This window comes from Mesoplodon densirostris, chromosome 5 (genome assembly GCF_025265405.1).
Source record: "Mesoplodon densirostris isolate mMesDen1 chromosome 5, mMesDen1 primary haplotype, whole genome shotgun sequence".
In the NCBI taxonomy this organism is placed as follows: Eukaryota; Metazoa; Chordata; class Mammalia; order Artiodactyla; family Ziphiidae; genus Mesoplodon; species Mesoplodon densirostris.
The window spans coordinates 46066661-46093460 of NC_082665.1; the positions used below are offsets into that span (position 1 = coordinate 46066661).

Below are 26800 nucleotides of genomic sequence, written 5' to 3' on the forward strand. Positions count from 1 at the left end.
AAAACCACACAGTTATGGAGAGGCTGCTATGTGTCAGTTACAGAACTCTATACTGGATACTTAAGGTTGAAGAAAGGATCTCTACCCTGAATGTATACATACTCAATTCTTAGCTCTCCAAATTTTTGGTCTTGTCCCTATGAGTAAACATTTTTGAGCCCAAAATCTCTACTATATGAATACTAATTTATGTCATATATATCTACAATTTTACTGTATTTATTGTAGTTTTATATTTATTATAAGCCACTCACAAAATATATTTAAAGGAATGAAATTAAAATATTTTGAGATAATATTTATATATTAATAACACAGACTTTATCAATTTAGGTCTGATTGTAAGTTCATTTTATTTCAATACTTGCTTTCAAATAATAATCACACCACACACAGGCACAATATACATAAAATGGTACATATTATGGCCAGGTTTGTTATGTTATTTGTAAATCCCTGTTTTTAGTATTGTTCCCAGTGACTATTTGTGGTCTACTCTTTTTAGATCAGATTAAGTCATCCTTGCATTTCATATTGTGCTTGAAAAAGAACTCATTTTAGGAGTTGAAGACAGAGTTTCCATACTCTATATTTATTTAATATACTCACATATGTGTACATGTATTTTAAGTTTCCAATTCTAAATTGTCTTGAGTTAAGACTATGCATTCTTTGTCTATACGTAGATCAAATGGTTATCTGCAAAAATACAGCCTAATGGAAACAATTTGAAGGAGTCAAATCTCAAAAGTTCATGTCATAGGGATACTGCCCTTATTAAACTTTTCAGCATCAAAATTAAATTATTGATATGTAATCTTCGAAAAAAGGATTTGTTCTGTTGGGGATATGTGTATGTATGTGGGGGAGGGATAGTTCTTCATTAGAAAATTTAATTAATCTTTATTTCTGTTTCCCACCTAAAGAGGTTTCTTTTTTAAAAACATTAGGGCTAATAGTTTTGTCTTATATTTATGGTAATTTACTCACATTTAAACCTCACAAACAGCCCCGTTAGATAGGGTCAGTTATTTTCATTTCACAGAGGAGAAAGTTGAGGCACAAAAAGTTTAAGGTCATAGTTTGTTATCTTTTACACAAATTCTTAATGATATCTAATTTCTAATATAAAGTTATTTCAGAGAGATTGTTGCAATATCCAATGAAAAATGGGATCATTGAGTTTGGCTAAATATATTTTATTATATTTCTTTGAAAACTGCTAACTCTACAGGCAAGATTATTCTCAGATGATCTGAGTGATCAGTCCTTCATTAATTAATGTCAGAATACAGGCTGCACCAACTTCTTCACACTGTTTCTTTACCTCATTATATGACCTATTCATTAGCAACCATTTTTTTAGGATTCTTTATTCTCAGACAGGGTTTTTCAGTGGGTGCTACCAGCATTTTGAGAGAGAATTCCCATTTGTACAGGCAGGATACCACTTACTGCAATGCCTTCAGCATGCATCCTGACCCCCACCCACTAAACACCAGTGATGTCTTCCCACAGTCATAATGTGCAAGGCTCCCTAAATGCATTGAGAACCACTGAGTTAATGAAAGACATAAATCACCAACCCCTGCAGCCAGTGACTTATGTTAATCTTACCTTACACCAGTAGTTAATAGTGTCTTTTATCCATCTGATATCCATAAGTGTTTGAAATTATATTAGAGTAGGGTTACCAGGTTTAGCAAGTAAAAATACAGAACACCCAGTGATCCAGTAACTCTATATTACAGACAGTATAATGCTAATGTCACATGTTGGTCTCTCTTTAACCCGCAACTCAAGATCACTAACAAATTGGAAACTCAAGAATTTGAGATTTAGAAAAGCATGTATGAAGTGACACATTTTACATTTCAAACTTGTAATGGCTAGAGGAATACTCTCATCACATAAAAATCTAATTTGTATTAACAAATACTTAGACTATTGAAAGTAACTAAAATCAAAATACTCGTGGAAATTTATATTTCTCCTGGTATAGATAGTAGACATTGTTTATTATTCAGCTACAATGTAATTGATTAATAAATTCCACCATTACTTTAAAAAACCCCAGTCAGATGGGGTCAGCAACTTAAGAAATAGAGCAAATCAGACTAAAATTATTTCATATCAAATTCCAAAAGGTTTGTGAACTTAATTTCTTGTGAATTAAGAGATAAGGGGGTTATAACAAAGAATAACTTCAGTTTTCCTGTTTGAACTGTGAAAACGTAGAGCTGTAGTGTTTCCTGCAATCTCTATTGACATGGCTGACCTTAAGAAGAAAACTGATAAGGTGTTATTATCACATAATGTGTTATCTCAATGGAATATATATTCATGCGCACCAGCTTTTCTCTTTGTTTCAGATATAAAAAATGACAGTTACTTAAGGAAGAGATGCCACAATAAATGAAAGACCTTTTAACCCACAGTAAAGAAACATAACAAAGCCATTATGAATGATGCAGCAAGTTTAGGAAAATGAAAGCTGCTATTAAAGATGACAGGCCATCACAACAACAAAAGTAGTAATCAGTGTAATTGTAGCAATAAAATAATATTTGTATTTAGTTTCTTTCAAGGAGTAAAAATAATGGACATCTTTTCTAAGTTAACAGTTTTGAATAATGTTGGCAAAAATAGCAAAAATTCAGATAAAAAGCTCTAAATGTGAAGCAGGTAAACATTATCTAGAGTCACTGTTCTACATGCTTTTGTTTTCCTTCAGATTTCCTTTAAGATAATTACATTTATGTCTCTTTTACTTTCCTCTTCATGACGATGATATTCTTTTTCTTTATGATCAAGTGTTCTTGAACCAGGCTTCTGATTACTTGACTTCAATAAATCCACAGCTAAAATTGGATCATTTTTATTTTTCACAGCATGTAATAAAATCTGAATTTCTTGTAATTATTTTCCCTGTTGTAAAATCCCCATTTCTTTTGTAACTTTAAATAAGAATGCTTTATAAATATATAATTATCTCCACGTGGTATTCAGTGAAGCTCCTTACATTACTGAGTGTTTTCGCAGATGATGATGAAACATTGCAGTGCGGGAAATGCTTTGCGTGGGCAACACAGCACACAGGCTTATGTTAACTTTATGCTCAGTGATAAATATCCCATGTAGTAACAAAAGAGTAATTAATTTCACTGTTCATGGAAAGTTACCTCAGAGCACTTTCTGGCTTACATTTGGCATTTTTGCCACACATCTGAATGTTTAAGGGACTCCAGCTCTGCTGGGCCATTTTACTAAAGTCCCGTAAAATATACAACAAAACCAGTTTATTCACAGTATAAGACACTCTTTCTATGCTTTCTTTAATCCAGTGCACAATATGTAGGCCTCACCCATGAAAACATTCATTGTAACTTTGCTCTTTCATAAAAACATCTCTAAAGATCTAATAAATGCTGCTTTTTCTTTAGCAACAACTTTCTCCATAGAAGCAAGATATAGACAGTATGGTATACCACATCCCTTTAGTCCTGGTCAAAGTTCAAAGAAAAATCCAATTTTAACTTATTTTAGGTGCAAAATTTGTGTCAAAGTACAGAGCAAAGTCTTTTAAAAAATACAGGACTTGCTAAATTTGAACCGGGTCTCTACATATGAAAACTGCTGTGCCTGATGGGGGTTTCAGAGGTCTCGAATGAGATGCATTTCTTACAACTATCAGTGTAACTTGCTTTTAGGGTATTATTGTGATTTAAACTTAGATATACTATATCAATTACCAGTGCTGCCCATGCACTAATATTGCATGTATATTACATTTTCTTCTGAATGATTTTAGTATCTTTCAGGTCATTGAGGCACCAAAATGTAATGCCACTATTCCAAAGTGCTAAGTTTCTAACTCGTATCCAGGGGATCTCAGTCTCCCATATAGGAAATGACTCATTTATTTTTAATCTGTAGTGGAAAGACTTTGTACTGGGAGTCCACCAGCTATGTGATATCACTTCCCCCACTCAGTTTGCTGGTCTGTAAAACGTGGATTTTTTTGACTGGATGATCTCTAAAGTCCTTTTCAGCTCTGATATTCTTTTATGCTGTGATTCATTATATTATTTTATGGATAAGCATCCAAGTAGTTTACTTTTTTTTTTGCTTCTCTCTCAATAGCCTTCTTAAAAGTGAAAAAGTATATGGTTCTACCTTTGCAAACTCTCATGTCTTGTCCCTAATAGAAAAGTGAAGCAAATTAAGAAATGTGTATGTTGTTTTTCTTACCACTATTTCAAAAACATGTGTAATTACTGTGTGGTATAGAAGCTTTCCTCATTTTAAGTTCTCTTACTGATACACCTAAAGTAAATCACTGCTTCTTCTAGTGTAGCACAAATCCCAGATCCTATCGTGGCTATTTTCTGGGTATCTTTAGCTCATGTAGAGATGAATTCTGTATAGATTCTGTCAAGTGTAGATTTAGAAATTTCATCTTAGCATTCTGATGCTTCTAAACCCTCTTTAATTGTAACTAGTTAAGAGTAACTTTCTTTTCAGAAAACTAGGTTTATTTCTTAAATTTGTGAATAAAAATGCATTCCATTCCTTTTAATTTCATAGCTTCCTTGTAAGGTTTGATTTCTTTATTGATTATAGATTTGTTCCAATTAAATGATCAACAGCTTTTCCACAAAGAATACTTTTTGATTAATGTCAATTTTTATCTCTTAAAAGGATCCTTCCCGGCCATTGGGGTGGAAACGTTTTGCCCCAGCTTCCTGAGGGCAGGGTTTTTAAATAGCCTCCAGGCCCCGCATCCAGTGCCAGGGAGAGGATCTTTGCCCCCCAGGATTCCTGCTGGTAGGTATTTCAGGTGAAGTTTTCTGCCACCGTATACAGCAGTAGGACTGTGCTTACAATTGACAGAACAATACAGAAATAAATATTTCTAAAATATATTGTTGAACAGAAATGCAAGCGACTTTTTAAAATGCAGGAACCACATTTGTGATACCTAATGCTCTGAAAATAATATAAAGGAAGTAGAAGAAGGATCTGTAAACTGAGCACCCAATCAGCAGAGTGCTGCCTCTTCTAGGAAAGTTTTTTCATAAATAAAAACTAGAGACCAGGTCCCAAATTTGTAACTCAAGAATAAAACAGGGATGAATTTAAGCCACTTTACCACTTGGAACTGGCTAGAAAAAAGAATTTAAAACTGAGTGTTATTAACTGAAAAAGTAATTTTATATATGAGTAAGTTTACAGAGATTTAAAGTTCCATTTCACTAAAGAAAAATTATTTGAAAAAAGGCCAGAAAGTAGCAAATTTGGAAGAAATTTTTGAGAAAGAAAATTAACATGCAGTTTTCCCTAAGAATATCAATCTGACCAAAGCCATATTTTATCAATGAGGAAAAACAAAATATAGGATATTGAGCATTTTAAAATGAAATTTCAAAGTTTAGTAAATCACTTTGTATATTATCCTTGGTATTATTATAATCATAAATTATTTTACTCTTGTCATTTTGTAAAATATCCAGCTGCCTTCCTCCCTGGTACCTGAGGCATGCAAATCCAGTTTATATTTTATATGTGTTTAGCAAGATGGAATTAGGATATTGATTCTTGGAGTTTTTAATCATAATTCTTGTGTTTCTTATCACAGTTAATACTTATGCTACACATTGTGGTAATGACACCAATATTTTCAGGAGGGCTGGCCCAGACAGCAGAATAATGGAAACATTTGAAAAACTAAGAAATACAATGGAAACAAAATCCCATCATGCACATTTCTTGTTTTTCTTAGAAAAATTATTCCATCAAAGCCTAAAATTATTACACTGACATTTTTCTTTTGCCTTTCAGTTACCCTTGCCTACTTAGTTATAACATACAAAAAGTGACAACCATAAATATGCTTTAGTGTCATTTGGTTTTATCTTTGGATAATTACTAAAGTGCTTGCAGACTTTGTAGCCAGCAATGCCACTGATAAGTAGGAATGAAAATTATATGAAATAAAAATTAGCAATTTTAATTCTAATGAGTGTTATGCCACCTTTTTTCTCCCTAGGAAAAAAATGGTATCAGTTGCACACGAATTTTATTGTTGGTGGTAGTAGTGATGGTGGTGTTGCAAAATATTGGAAATAAAAATCTATATAGGGCTTCCCTGGTGGCGCAGTGGTTGAGAGTCCGCCTGCCGATTCAGGGGACACGGGTTCATGCCCCGGTCCAGGAAGATCCCACATGCCGCGGAACGGCTGGGCCCGTGAGCCATGGCCGCTGAGCCTGCGCGTCCAGAGCCTGTGCTCCACAACGGGAGAGGCCACAACAGTGAGAGGCCCGCGCACTGCAAAAAAAAAAAAATCTATATAAACTGAGCTCTCAGAGTTAACTGCAAATATAAAAATACAGCATTCATGTCTATTAATATTTCAGTGACTAGAATTGAAGAGATGAACAGACGATTTGTAGTTTAATGACAGACTTAACTCTTAATGACAAATCTTGGTAGATTTAGGTACATTTGGCAGAAATGACATTACAAATCAGTAGTGACTTGAATTATTCAACATCACTGGTAAAAATGACAACGCTTGTCATTTAGCCACTGAGCCTGATAGAAGTAAGATGGTGTTTCTATAACAGACACAAAACAACTTTCCTGAGAGGGATCTAAAAGAACATCTAGCGCCCTCTTCTTCTAGGCTTTAAGCCAGATTTGCCTCCAACCTTCATGGGAGAGAAAACCCAGTTCAGTTTCCATGACTTAAGTGCAAATCAGGTGTAAAGCAATTGCTTCATAAAACATGTATAGATCTAAACTTGTTCCCTCAAACTGAAATTAACTCAACTCACTTTTTCTGGCTTATATCACTTTGATAAGTGATCCCTGTACACTTTCTCTGGTACTTTTCAGTAATCACTGCTATGATTTCTAAGGTAATTTTTATCTTCTTCCATTCAACTATAGCTTATTTCCCAAGAATTCTCTTTATATTTTGTATAAAGAGGAATGAAGCAATGATATGAGAAGTTTTTATTATTTCATATTAAAAAAAAAAAAAGAACCCTGAAGTATTTCTTTGCCATCTAATAGCTGAGTGACTCTTCAGATTTAGAACATCAATTTGAGGGCAGAAAGCACTTCGGTCCTTGACCTGTATCATGGTACCTTAAAAAGCTGGCCAAAGGTTGATGCCTACTGGACAGAAATTAATTTGCTTTCTACCAATTGTTTATACGTTACAGTACTTTTAGGGTCTCATAAGACATTTGCTATGTCATTCAAGGAATCACAAAATCTGTTCTAATGATGGTGCTAATTTAGTTCCCAGTTACTTCCTTAATCAAATTTAAATGAGATACATGATTATGTCTTATATAAAATAGTTTCTTTGCATTCATGTCACACTGTGCTATCAAGGAGCAATATTTTTGCAGTATGTTTTTTTTGTTTGTTTGTTTGTTTTTTGGTGTGTGGGCCTCTCACTGTTGTGGCCTCTCCCGTTGCGGAGCACAGGCTCTGGACGCACAGGCTCAGCGGCCATGGCTCACGGGCCCAGCCGCTCCGCGGCATGTGGGATCTTCCCGGACTGGGGCACGAACCCGTGTCCCCTGCATCGGCAGATGGACTCTCAACCACTGCGCTACCAGGGAAGCCCCCTGCAGTATGTATTTTTACACTAAGTGCAATAATAAGAGAATCACTGAATCATGAGAACCAGAAAGCAGACAAGCCTGAAATCAGTATTTATGTAATGGTTGTCAATTATTTATATGACCTTTTACATTTCTAGAAAGGTCATAGTAAAGGGTTATTATTCTTAGTTTCAAATAGAGAAAAATACCAGGAAGTAATTGGCTGAAAGTTGAATAGCAAGTATATTCATATATTTATTGCAATGCTTTTCAAATAGTAGTCATCCAATGAAGTAGGAAAATCTCAGGAGAGAGAAGGCAGGAAGAGTGGGGAGGGGAGCTGAGAGAAGCAAAGAGGATGGAGAAAGAAAGGAGAAATTAGAAAGATATAAGTGAAATTGTATTTTTTGAATCAAACTCTTCTCCATTGTATTCTTCCCTATTAAAATCAAATTCTACCTCCTTGAAAAGAATTAATGTCCCTCTTGGAAATATGTTATCAGGTATATACCCTAAAATAAGCTTGCTCTCTTTGCTCCATCTAGTTATTTCTTTGATTTATTTCTATAATCACACAGTATTTGAAAGTGGGTAGAACATTTTATATGCCATAGAGTATTGATTATACATAGGGTCTTAGACTGATGACTTATCTTATGACACCTTTGCCTTTACACATTTAGTGGCTTATATGCTTACCATAAACAAAGAAAATCAGAGTAATAAAGGCATTGAGAAACAGAATTATGCACTGATAATGATGGTGTAATAATATATGGAAGTTGCACTGGTCCAGTCTTCCCTGTTACTTCACAGCAATAACTATCTGACATCATGTGATATCTTAAATTTACATAAGATCCAAACATTACAATGTGTCTTGAAAACTAGACTTATTTATAAAATATAAAGGCATATTCATTATACTCAGAAAGTAACATCTTAGGTTGAGTATGATTAGATCAAAAATTCTACCTTACATTTTTCTAGCAGTTTTCTGTCAGTTGTGGAAGACTTGATAATATTTTTCATTACTGAAGTAATTCATATGTATAGATTAGATTTTAGGCCAAACTCAGATATATGCCTTAAACTAAGAAGCTTTTTCAATTATAAGCAAAGCCTACAAAGGAGAAGACATAGGAGACAGGCAGCATGTGGGATATAGAAATAGATAAATTCTAAAAATAAAAATCAATGTTGAAGGTCTTCCTAATACGTCCTTTGTGGTTAGTCTTGGAAGCTCTTTAATTGTTGAGGGAATGTTCTTCTGAAACACCATCTTGGTTTGTCTACCTATGCTTTAAATATAATGCTATATATAAAACACCTCTTTTGACATTTTTACCTGAGCTGCTCTCTGTTGCGTGCCATGTGTGAGGTTCAAGGTAAATGGCAAAGATGGGGTAAATAGCTCTCTTCACCTTCTTGCTTTGTCAATTTTGTGAGACTTCCCCACTGCTTACTCTGAATCGGTTTAAAAAATAAATGTGAACACATGGGGACTCAAAAATCAGATTTGCAATTACTAGTTATATGATTAATAGTAATGTTTAATATTATTTATTTATTTTTACCTTTGCAAAGAGATTTGAATGAGCCTTATACTCAAGTAGCCAGACTTTTTCATATCCTCACTACTGTCCCCCTGAGTAGTAATGTTAAGATATGAATTCACAATCCAGTTTTCTATAAACCAGTAACAGATCCAACTAGGCCATTTCTATAGCAAAGGAGTTACAGTGCTAAGCCAATATTAAAATGTCTTCAAAGTCTATTAACAATGATTATCAGTATTTTCCTTTCCATATTTCATGTGAAATCCTATCTGATATGGAGTCTGGGCAAATATTGCATGCACTATTATCCAGTCAAAAAATTTTTTATTGAGAAGGCATATAGTTTAGATATTAGAAATAAGCCAGGAAAAATAAGTAAGGTTGAAGCTGCAGAGAATCTAGGATCTAGTGAGTATAATATTATCAGATCTTGGTGCATATAGAGGACTGCAGAAAAGCAATAATGCAAATACATAAGACTGGATGGCAGACTTTGAAGGAATATACAATGAGTTAAGGAAAACTGACATGAACTCAGTTTGCCAAGGGAAATCAACAGTGGAAAAGTATATACCTTTTAAATACAATCAAACTGCAGTTCAGAAAAATCAAAGTAAACCATTTCATTTCTTTGTATGTTCAGGCATCCTAAAAGAAAAGCCAGTAACTTTGTTTTCAATCTACAATTGGGCGTTTCAAAATTAATCACTTTTGACAACATTTCTGCTGCTAAAGTTCTCCTGAGGATGATTATTCTTTTTATAATTTTCTGTAGTATATATGGCAATTTGCTTTATATTAGCTTTAACAAATACTGTTGTAATAAATATACATAAAAGATAAGATTGTGGTTTACTTTTTAAGTAAGAGGTCTTCAAGGAAAAAAAAAGACTCTTCTTTAATTGAAGGGTGTTGCCAATTACCCTGAATAAGATGTGTGTAAATGAGTGTTTTTGTGTGTACCTGCTTAAACCAAAAGCTAATTATAATAGGAATAGGATAAACTGGATTAAATGTGTGAAGTAAGATCCTGAGTAGATGATTCAAAATGTAAACTGTGGTGAAAAGAGAAAACTTCATCTCAATTCTTAACTCCTGGTTTCTTTATTCCTTGCCATGTGTGTGATTTCAAGCCCCAGTAGGCCCTACCCAATACTCATCTGCACAGTTGTGTCTCCTGGAGAACTCTTCTCCTTGAAAGTTTGTTCAGCTGCAGACTTCAGAAGGAAATCCTGTAAACTGCAACTATTTGAAAACTAGGGTAGGGACTCTGAAGCAGGGTCAGACAGGAACCCAAGATTATTCTATTTCAGGCCTGTGGAAAGGCATAGAGAAGAGACGGTCACTGATAAAATGACAAAGGGAACACACCCAGCCAACAGAAGCACAAGGAAAGTGACCTGAGTGACTGTATTTCTAGTTATACACCCATAAACAACCCCCTTCAAGTATTTGCAACACTGTTATTGCTAGGTTAACGTTACTTAAAAACACTTTTGGGCATATATTGGTAGATTCCAAAACCAGTGCAAGAAGGGCTAGCCGGGTAACATTAAGATTGTGTTCGGTCTGCTTCCTCTGTTGCTTAAAAGTCAGTGAATTCCAAAGAGCATGCACGTCATCTTTTGGTTCTTTGGCTTACTTGAGGAGAAATACACAAGAGGTTAGAAAAGATTTAAAACCTAAATTTAAGACAACTTGAAGATATCATTTGGAAAAAGAAAAGTCAGGATGGGAACACATACAAAATGAAGGTGTAATTTGAACCTTCAAGTATTATTCAGTTTATAAAAACTTTAATCCGTTGCAGGGTCTATGAGTTTAAGGGCTCCTATGGACCCACGGTCATGATGTGGTACAGGTCATAGACTCAGATTCCTTATGGATTATACTTTGTTTCTTGGCTAAAAATAACATAGACTCTCTTTTCCAAGAAAATGGACATATGATCATATAAATAAATGTATACAATTTCAGGAGGTCTCTGGACACCCTGAAGTCCATCAATGAAGAATTTCAGATTATTAAAAACTCAGTGTTCTATATATAAAGTTATGTTTTAAGACATCATGAACAGCAGCATCTTTATGTAAGACTGACAGTGCATTTAAAAGAAAAAAGGAAACAAAGCAGCAGGATGCATTTGATATTAAGCTCTCGAACATTTGCAGAGAATTTCTATTTGTTTCCTACCAGAAAGACATGAAAAAATCTTAAAAGAGCCTTTAAGTAATCTCCAGATTCTTTTTACTAGTTCTTTTTACTTTCCTATTTTCGGATTCCGTAAATAGTTTTAGCCTTTGACTTTCGCTCTTCTTTCTTTTTTTTTTTTTTGCCGTACGCGGGCCTCTCACTGTTGTGGCTTCTCCCGTTGCGGAGCACAGGCTCCGGATGCGCAGGCTCAGCGGCCATGGCTCACGGGCCCAGCCGCTCCGCGGCATATGGGATCCTCCCAGACCCGCTCTTCTTTCTTATTAGCATAAATGTTTCTTTTATCTAAAGATCATTTCAGTAAGTTTGAATCTTAAAAATCCAGACTTTATATATATGACAATTTAAATTCTCAGTTGAGAACATATATCTACCCACTAGGGACATTCATGTTTTATTATTACAAATTATACCATCTATTTTTGTCCTATTCAAAGAAACTATCAACAATTTCAAAAGATTCATCCAGGAGCCATTTTCTTCTCCCAAAGAAAAATTCTGAAAAACTTTACACAGCTTGCTAAAGCTTAGTCTCCATGTGAGTCAGTATTTAATCTTTGTGTTGGTTGGAATTGTTGTGTTGGTGTGTTTTCACCTTACTGGAAAACATGATAAGAAACTGAGCTGCTTAAATGCCTCTTGCTCTTTCATAGGGCAGCATGCTTGCCCTTCTGGGCTGCTGGGCCACTTAAGAACATAAGAAAGGTGGGGAAAGACCATACCTGTTGTAAAACACATCTCATCTCAGCATTCATTCTTTTGCATTGTAGGACAAAGCACAGAGGAAGTTGCCCTGTGGCACAATGTTAACTTTTCATATTTCTATTCACAGAGGTCTTACAGAAAGTGTATTTAGCAAAATTGAACATTAAAAAAAAAAGTTAAATCCTTTGTAAGCATTGCAGAAAAGATTCAAAAATAAGTAGTAACTTTCCTGGGGGGCGGGGAAAAGAAAAGTAGTTGGTAGTTTAATTTACATCATATGTATGATTCATTTAACAATGTTTTCTCCATTATAATTAAAATCTCACCATAAATAACCTATGCAGTTAGGATTAAATATATCCTGTCCAGAGGTTTGTTTGATTTTTAAATTTTCTGTTGATTTTCTTTTGATTAGTGAATAATACAAAAGACCAAAAGGCTGAATATTTGATCATTTATGTAATCACAACACACTTTTGAAGGCAGAAGTAAAGCACAACATTTGAAACACTACTGGAAAATATGACACTTTCTTCCCAAAGCTTCAGGACTCTTTCTGAAAACATTCCTTTGTATAGGAAACTTAAGATCATTATCATAAACTGATGTTTAAGAGATGGGGAAAGCAAAATCTAAAGGCTATTCCAGCAAGTTTCCTTAGCACACATTTCCTGTTTATATAGATGATCATAAGGCTTTATGGAGCTTTAAAATCCTAGAACTTCTCAAGGACAAAACATCTTTGGCAGCAACACAATGCCCAGTCCATAATGGCTCTCCAAGATGTGTTTCTAAGATGAGGCACAGAGATTTGGGATAATGCTTCATGTACTCTAAATTACTAATGGAGACCCAAGTATTATCTGGGGATAAGACAAGATGGACAAGCATTCAGACTCTGGAGCCAGATTGCCTGGCTTCAAGCCCTGGTTCTGCCAATCGCCCAGTGTGTATCCTTGGACAAGTTCCTTAAACTCTCAGTACATCCATAATCTTATCTGTTAAATTGAACTAGTGACTATACTCACCACAGGGGCTGGTGTGAGGATTAAATGAGTTAACACATGTAAAGCCCTTAGAACAATGTCTGGCACACTGAAAAACTTATTTTTTGAGTCAATTATTATTACATATGTGCTGATTTAGATGTAGTATCTATTTTTTAATTACCCACACAAAAACTTTTCACAGATAGAAACCAAGAACAAAAGCGACATAAAATTATTTATTTGACATGCAGTTTAATGTGGTTTTGAAAAACTTAGCACATATTTTCTGTTTCATGTTTATGTTTTGAACATTTCAGAGTATTTCAAGTCATGAGAATTCTCTGATATGTTCATTATTCATTGCTACCTAGTGGTAACTAAACTATAGATTATCATATAATCAATTATTTCTTTCATAATAACGAAATCTAAAAGTCATAAATCAACGAATTTCAATGCATGTGCTTTTAATTTGATCATTATCACATTACTTTTATACATGTGGATGTAATAAAAAATCAAGAAAGCCATTCTTAAAAACTCACATGTTATTAAAATTTTGCAATATGGTTAGTGTCTTATGTTGAAAACCACAGTCTAACATCAGGCATCTTTGGCAGTAACTTTCATTGCCAGCAAGATACTTCTAGCTAAAGAGAAATCTTTTTGCCCGTATGTAATTTCCAGTAGAAAAAGTACAGTACTGAATATTACTGAAGTTAATTGATACAGACGGTATGCCACTGCTTTCTGGAACTGTCGGGAAAATTATGTTTCATTTCTTTAGCCTCATATCTTAGATTTACTCTAAAAGAAATCTAGAAGTGCCACTGTTTTCATAAATGCAAATCAACCCTCCTCATTTCTGCTCAACTGTTTTATCACAGAATAAAATAATTTATTCTTCAGCATTAATCCAAGGTTATTTGGCTCACTTCTGAATTTAAGAAGCAAAATAAAGAAGAGAAAGAATGGAACCAAATTAACAATAATTAATATATAGATTTAGGGGGTTTCAAATAGTTCTAAGGTTAAAATCAATTCGAGAGTAACCTAAGGTATGTTGGTAGAGGTCCAAATTTGTAAATAGAGTACAGAAGACACAAGATGGCCTTTTAGATAGGAATAAGAATCTACTTCCTACAGAAGCTATTTCTAAGAAACTCTATATTATAGTATGGTATTTAAAGTAAGAAAATACCCGTTTTGATTATTTAACTCTAGGAGAAACCATCTTGTTCTTTAAAGCAACTTCAAACCTGTTGATTTCGGGTGTAAAGAATTTAAGTGGACCTTTGAGACAGTCAGGAAAATTCCTAAATATATTGATCTTAGTCATTTTCAGTAGTGAACCTTCTTCACTCTGAAAAACACTTCTTAACTTAGGATTCAACATCTAGTCAGTAAGGTAAGGTATAATACATTTACTCATTCATTCTTTAAGCTATTATTGGGTGGTTTGATGTTTATAGTATTAGGTACTATTCTCTGTGTTGTAAACTCATTATCTCATTTAATCCCACACCTCACTCAATGGAGAAGGTGGATTAACACCTCCTCCACAGTGACTTAATCTATCTCATGAGATGGGGGAGGTATTATTATTATGTAAAAATATACAAATATTCAAATGAGGAATGTATATAGTATACAAATGAGGAGACTGAAGCAGTGAGGTAAGTGAGTTATGAAAGGTCGCTTGCCCAAAGTGGAAGAGTCTTCAATAGCATGCTATCTGACTCTAATCCCACATCTTCTAACTACACTGTGCTGAGCACACAAGACGCAAGGCAATAAACCATCCCAATTTGCCTGGGACACAAGGATTTCAGTGATAAAACCAGGAATTAACTGTATCATATAAAACATGTAAATAGCAGTTATTTTTACTTTGCCATAAGATATAAAAGAATATGTCAATGCCAAAGTACAATAAAATATGGAAAGGATCCATTTTTATAAAACTATTTTTTTCTACATAGTGAACAATTGTAATAAGAAGGGGGAAGCAGATAACTACGCCCAAAAGGAAAGAAAGTAAAGGTACACCAACATTTTTGAGTGGCAACTATTGCCAGACTCTGTGTCAATTATACGTTTTTTCATCTACTCCTTTGAAAAATCACATATAGTATGTAATATTATCCTCATTTTATAGATGCAAAAACTGAAAGAGCTAAAATAACTTGCCCAAGATCATGCAGGTAGCACAGCTAGAATTGGAATTGTTTTTTTCCTCAAAACCATATATTTTATACTACAAGTAATTTAGGATTAAAGTCTATTGATTTGCCATTCTGTTATTTCAGTAACTCTGCTCTAGGGCTAGAATTATCCTTAGAAAACATCTTTATTTGTGTGTTCCTTCTGGCATTCCAGTCAAAAATAATTAAATTGAGTACCTCCTCTGTGCCTCACTCTGTGCTATATGTAGCTAGTAAAGAATTAAGCCCCAGTCCTGACCTCAGCAACATTTTAAAGTGGAAGGCAGACAGCTTTGTAGTTAGTATCAATGCCATACCTAATAAGTGTTATACAATTGTTTAAGATGTAAATGGAAGAAAAGAAAGAAAGTAAACCATCAAGTCATCCTAAAACAAAAAGTGATTCACGGGAGAATTGACCGTGGAGATGGTATTTATGTTCCTTTTTTATATGTAAGTATATGATTTTACCAAATGAAGACAGTGAGAAGGCAGTCTTCCAAAGAGAAGAGGAAGGTCCAAGTTAAGTCGTACTTAGGGAATTATGAGTCCCCTAGAGAATTTGAAAAACAGGAGGTGGGGAACTGGGGCTGTAAAAGATGACATGGAAACAAAGGTAGAGGAAAGATTTTGAAGGAATGTAATTGCCAAGCAGTTTAGACCTTAATCCTGAAGAAAACAATACAATATGTAAAGCAGTCTTTAAAGGAGGGATGAGACATTAGTCCTTTATAGTAATTGTTTACTTATTTCTATTCCCCTTTCCACTATACACTCCACGAGAGCAGGATCTTGTATTGATTGAGGACGTTTCTCCAGAAACCAGAAGAGTACTTGATGCATAGTAGGCATTTAAATATGTATATCTGCTATATCACTGAATGTTTAAAATAATGATTATACAAGCATTAACAGGTACAACCAGTAAACGATTATTGTAATACGTCAAGAGAAAACAAAGGCAGAATGTGGACAGTGATAATAGGTTTTGTATAAAATCAGCACCACTTAACAACTTATGGACTAATAAGGGTTTGATTAAGTGGGAAATCCAGTATTACAATAGGGTTTCAAACCTGGGTAATTAGATGGATGGTGGTGTCTTAACCGAAACAGAAATAGAGGAGGAAAAGAAGGTTCAAGGGAAATCTTTTTAAGTTTGTATTTGAATTCACTGAGACTAAGATTCATTTGGGACATGATCTGATAATCATCAGGCAACAGTGTTAAGAGGAAAGCAATCCTCCAATTTTAGTTCTTGTGAATAAAAATAATTATTTAATATATAAACTTGTTCAAATTTGTGTCATCCATATCTCTTGAATGCCTTAGAGGGATAAGAAAACTATTTCATTTATTATGAAATCCATTTGAGATTATAATTATAATTCACTATCAGTAGAGCAGAAACAGGGAGTAGAAATAAATAACTGGCTCAAAAAGTCCTGAATTACAACTTGGGAGGAAGGAAATACAGGCAACCTGTCAATCCAAATTATTACCATAAATTTTGTTACCTATTAGACAAAATATAGACGTGTTACAACATTAAATAAACTAGATTGATTTAAATCTGTAATAGAGTTTTGCGGTTGTTGAGATTTGTTTGGATTCTTGATATTACTGACTACACATTAGAAATTGCCAAACTGACACAAAACACTACATCCAGCACAAACTCATTACTTACGTGAAAATGTTGAATCTGTAACCTCCTTTCAGAGTCTTCTCTGAGGCCAAAAAAAGGTGGGCACTGTTTCACTCACAAAATATTTTCCCCAGAATTTCCCTGGAACATTTAAAGAATACCTCTCTTTTGTTTCCTTTAACAACAACACAAGAATAGCCTTATCGTTATCTGTTTTCTCAATACCTATATCAAAATCATCATAAGTATTGAGAAGCTGCAAATCTGAAAAAGATTCATTTGTTAATAGTCTATAAAAGTCCCAGTGAAAGAAAATTATTGTTCTCTATAACAGAAAAAGATGATATGGCATTTTGTGATTCACTGCGTTCAGAATGTAAGCGATTTCTTATTGAGTCTTGATTCTAATGCAGTTTAAAATATCCATAACAATATTTGGGCTATTCATGAAGGAAAACCAAAGAACTTCACTTTTTGTGTGACTTGTAAAAGTATTTGTGAAGATCTCTTCAACTGATGAGGCTTCTAAAAAAGATCTGGGGATTTTGAGACTTGACTAACATTTACGAATCCTGGAGCTTGTCCATTGACTCTAGTATAATGCAAATACTAAGCTAATCCTGTGACATGAGGCACTTAGGGTAACTGGCTAAAACTGTAAAAATGGAAATAAGCTGAAATATTTGGAAAATATAAGAAAAAGAGAATCACATCCAAATGTATTTTCTAAGAGCAAAAATGGAATATATAATTTTTACATATTTAAAAGTAACACAGAAAAAGCACTGTTACCAATGGACTTCTCACACCTAACCACATATTTGAAGAATATCATCCTAACTTTCATAATTTCCCTCATACCTATCTACTTTATTGATTATAAAATGTAATCATGGACTGTAAGCTTGTAATCTTCACAGTGTATCTAACTTCCCTGTAGAAAACCACTAGGAAACAAATTACAGGTTAGATACCAGCGATATTCCAAAAAAAAAAAAACTCCTTAGTTTAATAACACTTGCTTTCAAATGATGCTACTGAACAAAATACAAAAGACTCAGAGCTCAGGTGTGAAACTTTTAATTTACAAGAAACCTGGGGAGTCTTCCTTTGACTGTTTACTATCTTTAATGAGAAGATGAAACTTGTCACTGATGAATTTTAAGATTGTATAAAGTATATCCCAAGGAGATTCAGATAGCACTAATTTCAAAGTACTTTGTATTCACATAGATTAGAATCTTGCTGAAGTACTTCAGTGTTACTCTCTTAGGAATTGTGAAACTGATGAGAAAAATCAACTTGTTTCTATGAAGCACCTACTCTGCTCAGCTCTATGGGAGATGACCTTGAGAAACCCAGTGAATGGGGATACAGAGCATCTGTGGGAAGATGAGGGAAAAAACAACCTAATACAAAACCAGGCACACATTTCATAATGCAGACAATAGATGTGATGGGAGTGCAACCATAGGAAATGGCTGTGGGAGACTTTCATGGTGGAGGTGCAGTGTATAAATTCTAGGGAGATGTGAGTGTGATTAGGGAAAGAAGCAAGTTGTGAGATAATCCTGGCAGGGGAATACCAAAAGGAAAGACATAAGGAGACAGGATTGAATAAGTATAGGTGATAATGACAATTGATGAGGCAGTAGATGATAAGGTTAGGAGAGAAGAGGTCCATCACTGGAGAGGATTGCCTAACAGCACGGGCCTCACAGTTCTGATCTATAAATCATGTCTGAGAGGCACCTTTGGCATAAAGGTTAAGAGCTTGAACTCTGAGACAGACTGCTTGATATGGCCACTTAGTAGCTATTTGATTGGGGGCAAGTAGTTTAATTTACTATGCCTCAATTTCTCTATCTGTGTAACAGGGATAATACTAGTATTCCTAGGGAATGTCAGGGGTTTTTAAAATATATTTTTATTTATTTTAAAATATATTTTTAGAAAACTAAATATGTTTCTCTGACAGCAATGGTCAAGATAGATTAAAGAGGTGTGATTATGAAAGAACCTGGGCAGTCATCGTAATAACCCAAATTTTCCCCTTAACATCCATAATCCATGATCATTCAAACTGGAATAGTGGACTCATAATTTTTATTTTTCCCTACCTTTCTAACCAAGCATTTGCATCAAGCTCCTGTCTCCAAGCTCTCTGAAACCCATGGCCAAATAAAAGATTTCATGACAAACTTTCAGATTTAAAACCCGGATCTTCTAGATCCCTGCCTACATTAGTGCTGACAGTTCATTTGACCTCAATATTTTCTGATATAGTTTTTTCTTATCTGTATTTGGGTGAAATTAATGACTTTTAGGAACATTATAGAAATTTGCCAAAATGGAAAACTTCTTTGGGTTCTAATTCTATGCATGATAAATTGGGAACTTTATTGCTACATTTAACCTTTACCACATCTTTCTTTAAAATACAGATTCAAGTGTAAAATCTAGTATTTGCAGACGTTGTACTAATTTGTTCCAGTCACCTTTTGTAACCCTCAAGGCTTTGGGTTCATAAAAGGGACATGAATTACAATATGAGATCTAATATTTCCGTCATTGGTACACTTAATTTCTTTCCAGATCTTCTTTGTGCTCATGAGGGAAAACTCTGTGCACAGTGCAGATTGAATTGCTAAAATTTCCAATAAGAAGTGAGAAATATAGAAGTAAAAAGTAAATATGTCATGCATGTTTATTTCAGGTAAATATCATTTTCCCTCCCTAAAATGACTTTATCTTTTAAACTCGGGCAATTGAGCAGAACAAATAGATTCTTTTCTTTGAAACAAATCAGTTACTTATGTCAAATATTCTACCTAATAGAGGTGTATTGGGAACTGTAACAATTGCAAATAGATATGATAAAAAAGAAATAAATGATGTTCAGTTTCTGATTTTAGCTTCTGCACTAGACTATGAAATCAGAAGTTACTTATTTTTCATGTACTGCCATCATTGTTCTGTTGATCTAATCTATGTCCAATAAAGAGATGATCAAGAACTACTACAGGTCCCACCAACTTTGTAGCATTCATCAATCTACTGATGTTTTTCTACTTAAAAGCCCTTAAAAGTAGACTATGACTGATGGTTTATAATTTCTTAGAGAGAATTCATGAATTTCTCCTTTCTGCTTTGCCTTAGGAACATTTCAGAAATGCCCAGTGTAATGTAATTCAGCCATAATAACTGCATAACTGGAGGAGAAGTACCACAACTGCCAAAGCAGCTACAGTAACTGCTTAAACCCTGACTTTAGCTTGTTGATTGCCTTTTAAGGAAAAGCTCAGGACAAAAAGAACATAATCTGAACAAGTGATTGCAGGGCTTTAGAAAAGGAAATGCTTAATTACTTAGTAATTCATATTGCAATTCATGTTCTTTTTATGAACTCAAAGGAAATAATGCTATAAAGAAATGGAGAAATGTGTATGTTTAATGTGTTTATAGAAGCGTGTTGGAAAATGAAGTTCCTATTAATAAAATACAAATAATTTAGCTGCCACAGCTGGAAATCTCTAACTGCAGCACATATTTCTGTAATTGCTGTAATTCTTATGTGTTCTCTTGCTCTCTTTGCAGGCAGACCAGTAATGATTGTGGTGGAATATATGGAGAATGGATCCCTAGACTCCTTTTTACGGGTGAGGTGTTCTTTTCTGATGGCATTTAAATAAGCTATTCTGAGTTCTAGATTTAAAACATTTATCATAAATTAATTTTTGCATAATGTTATTCATGGATTTTTCCATGAAGAATAGCAGGATTTTCTCTAGGGTGTGTTTCTCTGATACTGTGATACATTAGAGTGTTACTAAGAGGATGGGGGGAATATATACACATGATAATATAATTGATTTCTCCTATAAATTCACTTGCCATATTAATATATACATATTTCAAATGATGTTATAAAGAAAGAGATTAAGTGAAATTCAGTTGCTTCACATAGCCTGTGTGAAGCAACTGAGTTTCATTTTGCTTTATCACATTTAACTATTTAGTAGGATATTTTATGCATTATCTATAATGCTGAACCCTTTAAATTGATGTATATTTACCAATAATGACTCAAGTGCATAGCAGAAAATGGATTTTATCAGTTTTGTCCTTCTTAAGTTCATTGGCTGACTATTTAGAAAACAAAAAGAGAAAGAATGAAACTCTGGCTGAGATTTGTTTTAGAACAAAAATTTTTAAAGCACTCTTTTTAAGTGACTTATCCTTGAAAGTATGGTGTATACAAAAATCATTTGCTTTATATAATGGTACAGAATAACACAGCTGAGAAGGTACCATGAATTTATAATTCAAAATGTGTTTATAATATTTTTAACATTTAAAAAGCCAATATATGCTACAAAAATATTCATTGATATTGGAAAAAACAGAAATATTAAAAAAGTCACTAGAGTATTTTGCATCCCCAGCAGAGGTCACATATGTGCATGTCACTGTATTCCTTAATATATATTTACCTACAGAGACATAGCCAATTTTCTTATAAAATGACTGGACTTTTGCTATTTGAAATGTGTTATATGTTTTTCTTCATTTTTTATGGGAATAAACAATCCCAAGCATTCTTTCTTCACTACATTTTTTGCTTAGTGTTATTTGGACAAGTTCTGTGTGCATCTTACCTCTCTCCCTTGATCTCATTTTCATTTATTTTTCTTGATTCCATGCCCTCTCCTTCCAACTGCTCTCAATATTAGCAGTGATAATATATTTATACCACGACTGGACTTGATGTCCAGATTCAATGCCAGAAGCTGAATTCAGCAAAATTGTCGAGTTATTATCGAGCAGTACTCTTCACAGAATGCATACCCTCAACCAAGTATGCTCTGTAAGGCAAAATGAAATTCATAGGTGTTTAGGGACGTGAACTATTTGTTCTTTTCTGTAGCCATTCTCAGAATGTTATTTTATAGCTTGTATCCATTTCTCCTGTAAATGTGCTAAATTACTTTAGAATAATTTTTCAGGACCACCTATAGTACTTGAAATGCATATATACTTATGCCCTTCCATTATGTTTAATCAGAAACTAATTTTTATCAGATACATATCAAAATGACTTATTTAATGGCGCTTCAGATAGGATTTTTTATCTACTATATCCTAGAGCTGAATATAATGGCAAATAATGTAACAGACACTCATTTAAATTGCTGCTGAAAAATGGATCAAATGACTGCCACAAGCAAATTAGGAGAGAAATGTTAGCTTAGAGATACTTTTTATCCTGCTGAATCATCAATCAATTAAAACATGTTATAAAGAAAAGATAATGTGTTATAAGTAAAATATTTACTTATAAACATGCTACTACATGTTTATAAGTGGTATGTTTCATGATCTAAGATTTAAAAACTAATATTTTTCAGCTCTTATGCACCATGTAGGTTAGATACAATACAATCTGGGAAAGAATAAATGTTCAAATAATGGTGGCTACCACTACTAATACTACGAGAAACTTAACATATATTATCTCAGTTCATCTTGGCTCTGCCACTTACTGGCTGTGTGACCTTGTGACTTGAGCAAGTGACTAACTCCTCTGTGCCTCTGTTTACTCATCTATAAAGTGGGAGTATTAACTGTGTCCACCTCATACAATTGTTATAAGGATTGAGTTGATTATTGTAAAGCATATAGAATAATGCCTGACACATTGTAAAGGGTGGAGCGAGGATTGAAACTCAAGTCTCTGAATCCAAAGGCCATGTTCTCATATACTTTGAATTCTATCTTTTTATTAAATTACTTATGACTTCTTATAAGTCCACTATCATCTCCCCATGGGGTCTTGGGTCCCCTCCTCACATAGAACTTCTATTAAAATAAAAGTCATATGAGTGGGATAAAAAAACATAGGGCCAATACTCCCTTTTTACTCTTCTATAGGATTCTTACTTTCTTTGTAATCATATCTCTTATATCCCAGAAGCTCAAAGTGCTTTATAAACTTTAGGTCAATAACAGATAATTCAACTCCCCAAGGCAAGCAGAAATAAAATATATAAATATATATATATCCCACAAATTCTGAAAAGCGAAGTCATTTTTCAAACTACTGCTTTAGAATTTGATAATCGCAGCTTCTGTTAGCACAGAGAGGAGGAAGTGGCTAAGTGCACGGCACAGTAGGGGAGCCATCCATGGCTCATTAATAGCGTTCTGTGCTTACTGGAGCTGGAAAGGATTTCCCTCGGTCTCCGACACTGCTTGAAAATCACTTCAATTCACTGTTTTATATGACAGAGTGGTAGAAAACGAAGTACAAGATTACAGTCTAGTGCCAGCAGCAGTGGCTGGCTGGCTGTGATATTGCACCAAATTCATAAATCTACTGTTTGGATCCTTGCGGACATTCCTCCAGATATGTATTAGCAGGGAGAGTGTGGTGTGGTTAAGTAAGTATGTTTGTGTGTATGTGTGTGTATATGTGCACGTACGTGTGGAAAAGGGGAGTGGGTTGGTACATAAGTATGTATGTGTTTTAAATTTTAAAATAAAATGCAACCTGACTTAGCAAGCAGAGCATCAGCCTAACTGCCCAGAAGGTATGACCTCACTGATGTGCAGGTTTTCCTAACTTTTCCAAGGAAATACACTAGTGTGAATGAATGCAGTCTTGACCATTATCCCTGTACAGTCTCTCTCCATCTATACATATGGATTTCATAAACAGTTTTTGTAGCGGCACTTAGCTGGCAACTGCTTATCCCTAAATCTTTGGACCTCCATTTTTACAGCAATATTAACTAGCAATCCAAATAAAAATAGTTATAAATTACTTTAAAAATTCAAGATATCATGTGTCAAGCACAAACAATTTCTTCCTTTATTTTATAACATTTGTTGAATGTGGATTTGTTTATTATATCACAAAACTCAGTTATACAAAGTTATAACACCACTGGTTTCAGTTCAAGAGGGTATATTGTGTTCATGCTGCAGCATCCTGCTCCCATCTCAAAACCTTTGACATAAGAGAAAAAGATATACATACATTACTTATAAAGCACAATCACATAAGCAAGCGAGAAAGTGTCATCCAGAAATAATAAAAAGAAAAAAGTTGGAGAAATTAGTAAAAACAAAAAGCAAACAATCAGATTGTATAAGGAAACTGCCAACAGAATCAGATTGAGTAAGGAAACCATAGCCAAAAACACACTCAGGGAAGGATGTTTGAGAGCAAGAGGAATATGTGGAAGGTAGTGCTACCAACTGAAATAAAGATATAGGGGAGGAAAAGGATGGGCCGGTAATTGGGAGAAGATGATGAGTTTAATTTGGGTCTTGTTACCTTTGAGATGCCTATGGAACGTGCGGTGAAAGTGTCCAGACAAAATTAGAAAGTTATATCTGAAACTGAACAGGAAAATCTTGACTAAAGTTAAAGATTTGGGAGTCGGTAGAATAAAAGTGGTTATTAAACCCAAACCATGATATTTTCCAGGAAGAAATGTTAGACAAAGGAAAGGAGTTGAACAAGGTTGGAACTCTGTGGCATACCAACCTGAGGAAGCGGCATCGACGGCATCTCCATCCATGAGAGGTGAAATACAAGCAAGGGGGAGAGGAGGCCATGGTATCCCAAACCTAAGAGAATAGAGCATTTCAGGCAGGAGCAAACAAGCAATTGTATTAAGTGCAGCAGAGAAATTCTGGAAGACAGAGACTATGACATCTATATGATATCTATGACTAAGGCAGAGGCTAGACATCTATGACATTTAGCACTTAAGAGGCCCTCCAAGATCTCAACAAGAGCAGTTTTAATGGATTGGTCCCAGGCAGAAGCCAGACTGTAGAGGGCAAAATGAGACTGAAATATAAATAGAATTGACAGGTGGAGATCAATTTTTAGGGGAAAAGTGGGTGAGATGGCAAGGCAAGAGATAAATCAGATGCTAGTAGACCGAAAGAAAAATCAAGGGTATTTTTTAAGATAGAAAACAATTTAGACAATTTATACACTGAGGGCTAGGAAATAAAGAAAATACTGTTAAACGGGTAAGGCAAAATATCTCAGGAGATGGGAAGGTACAAAATCAAGGACCCTGGTGAAGGATTAACTTTGAGTAGCAGAAACCTCCACATTTTCCAAGACTTGAAGGAGCTGTGTGTTATGGATCTAGAGGGATTTATGAGGAACCTGCATTAAATTTAAGAAAATGATACCTCATGCTATTGTATTTCTATGCGAAGTAGGAGGAAAGTTTATGTGGGAGTTTGAGGACAAATCTTCATTGAAGGTGAATGCTTAGAGTAATTGCTGAAGTTAAAAAGATAAATTGCTGATGAGAAAAACAAACAAAAAAAAAAAACACAGGACCATCAGGATCAGGTTCTACTCCAAGAACACAGATTTTTCAGGACCCCTGCAAGGGTAACCAGCTAAAAATCTTTACCAAGGCTTTTAATGATATGCAATGTAAGTGGCCAAGAAGAGGATCTTCTGAACTGCTGGCCCAATGATTTGTATTCGTTACAGGCCCTCTTCCTCCACTCCTGCCAGTCCCCATCTTTGGTCCTAGAGAAAACAAAATGATTAACTAGTTCTGCTGACTTCCAGGTGATGCTGGAGAACATGAGTGTTTTGGCAGTGGTGTGCATACTTCTGTGATTTCCTGCAGGAACAATTGACCGCTCCCCTCCCCTCCGCAATATAAGACTGGAGATAAAAGAGGCTATTGTTTGTAGAACAGGTACAATAGAACAAGAATACTGCAGGGGAATTGGGATGGTAGTTCAAGTAAGCAAGCAGTGAAGCCAGGTTAGACAAAGGAGGCAATAAAGAGGCCGTTAGGCTAGAAATAAAGAGGCTGTTAGGCTGTTATGGGCTGGAAGTCTTTATTAGGTAGAAGAGCAAGTATAGCTGTGTATGAAGGTGGGGAGCTAAGGAAAAGAACGTGGCCAGAAAGTAGGATATTGGCAGTGGTTTGTTAGAGCCAGATCATACCAGCTTGTAAGAGGTGATGATTAAATAGTCAGGAACCTGGGGAGCTGGTTGTTAAATAGGTAGTCGCTTGAAATTGGCCATGATGGGAGTATTTACACCACAGAAATTGGCAAATGCTACACATCAGAGCTTGTTTGCTTTATTTTATTTTTTTATTTTTTATTTTTTGCGGTACGCGGGCCTCTCACTGCTGTGGCCTCTCCCGTCGCGAAGCACAGGCTCCGGACACGCAGGCTCAGTGACCATGACTCACGGGCCCAGCCGCTCCACGGCATGTGGGATCTTCCCGGACCGGGGCACGAACCCGTGTCCCCTGCATTGGCAGGCAGACTCAACCACTGCACCACCAGGGAAGCCCCGCTTTATTTTTCTTCAGAGAGTCAGTAGACTGACATTTAGGATTTCTGAAGTGAGGTAATTTCAGGGATGACAATTTCCAGGTGTGGTCTAGGAGTCAGTAGCTAAAGTAAAAACAAAGATGAGTATCTTTAATTAAGTAATGTAGCTAACATTTATGTGTGCTCTCTCTGAGTCAGGCATTATTCCAATCCCATGCCTTAAGCATGGTAAGCACTAGGTAAGCACCTAGTGCTTACAACCACATTATGAGGTAGGTGTTACTATTATCCCCTCTTTACCAATGAGAAAGCTGATGCAAAGCAAATTAGTTGACTGGCCCAGTGTTAAACAGCTGATAAATTATTCATCATTCATTTATTTTTTTGCACAAATATGTGTTGACAAACTATAGTAGGCCAGGCACTATTCTGGAGCTTGGAATATAGAAGCAATCAAAATAGAAATTGAAAATCAGTGGGAAGAGAGATAAAGAATTCAACAAAATATATGGTACATCAGATAGTAGA

General features: G+C 34.9%; 1 protein-coding gene across 2 annotated transcripts in view; it reads left to right on the plus strand.

The window, feature by feature from the left end:
- Positions 1-26800, plus strand: part of EPHA6 (EPH receptor A6) — an 856224-nt gene that overhangs the window by 703254 nt on the left and 126170 nt on the right. For both annotated transcript variants that reach the window (XM_060098637.1, XM_060098638.1), the window contains 2 exons: positions 4702-4827; positions 20534-20595. In XM_060098637.1, coding sequence (XP_059954620.1) covers positions 4702-4827; positions 20534-20595 — 188 coding nt within the window. The remainder of the gene's footprint in view (positions 1-4701; positions 4828-20533; positions 20596-26800) is intronic.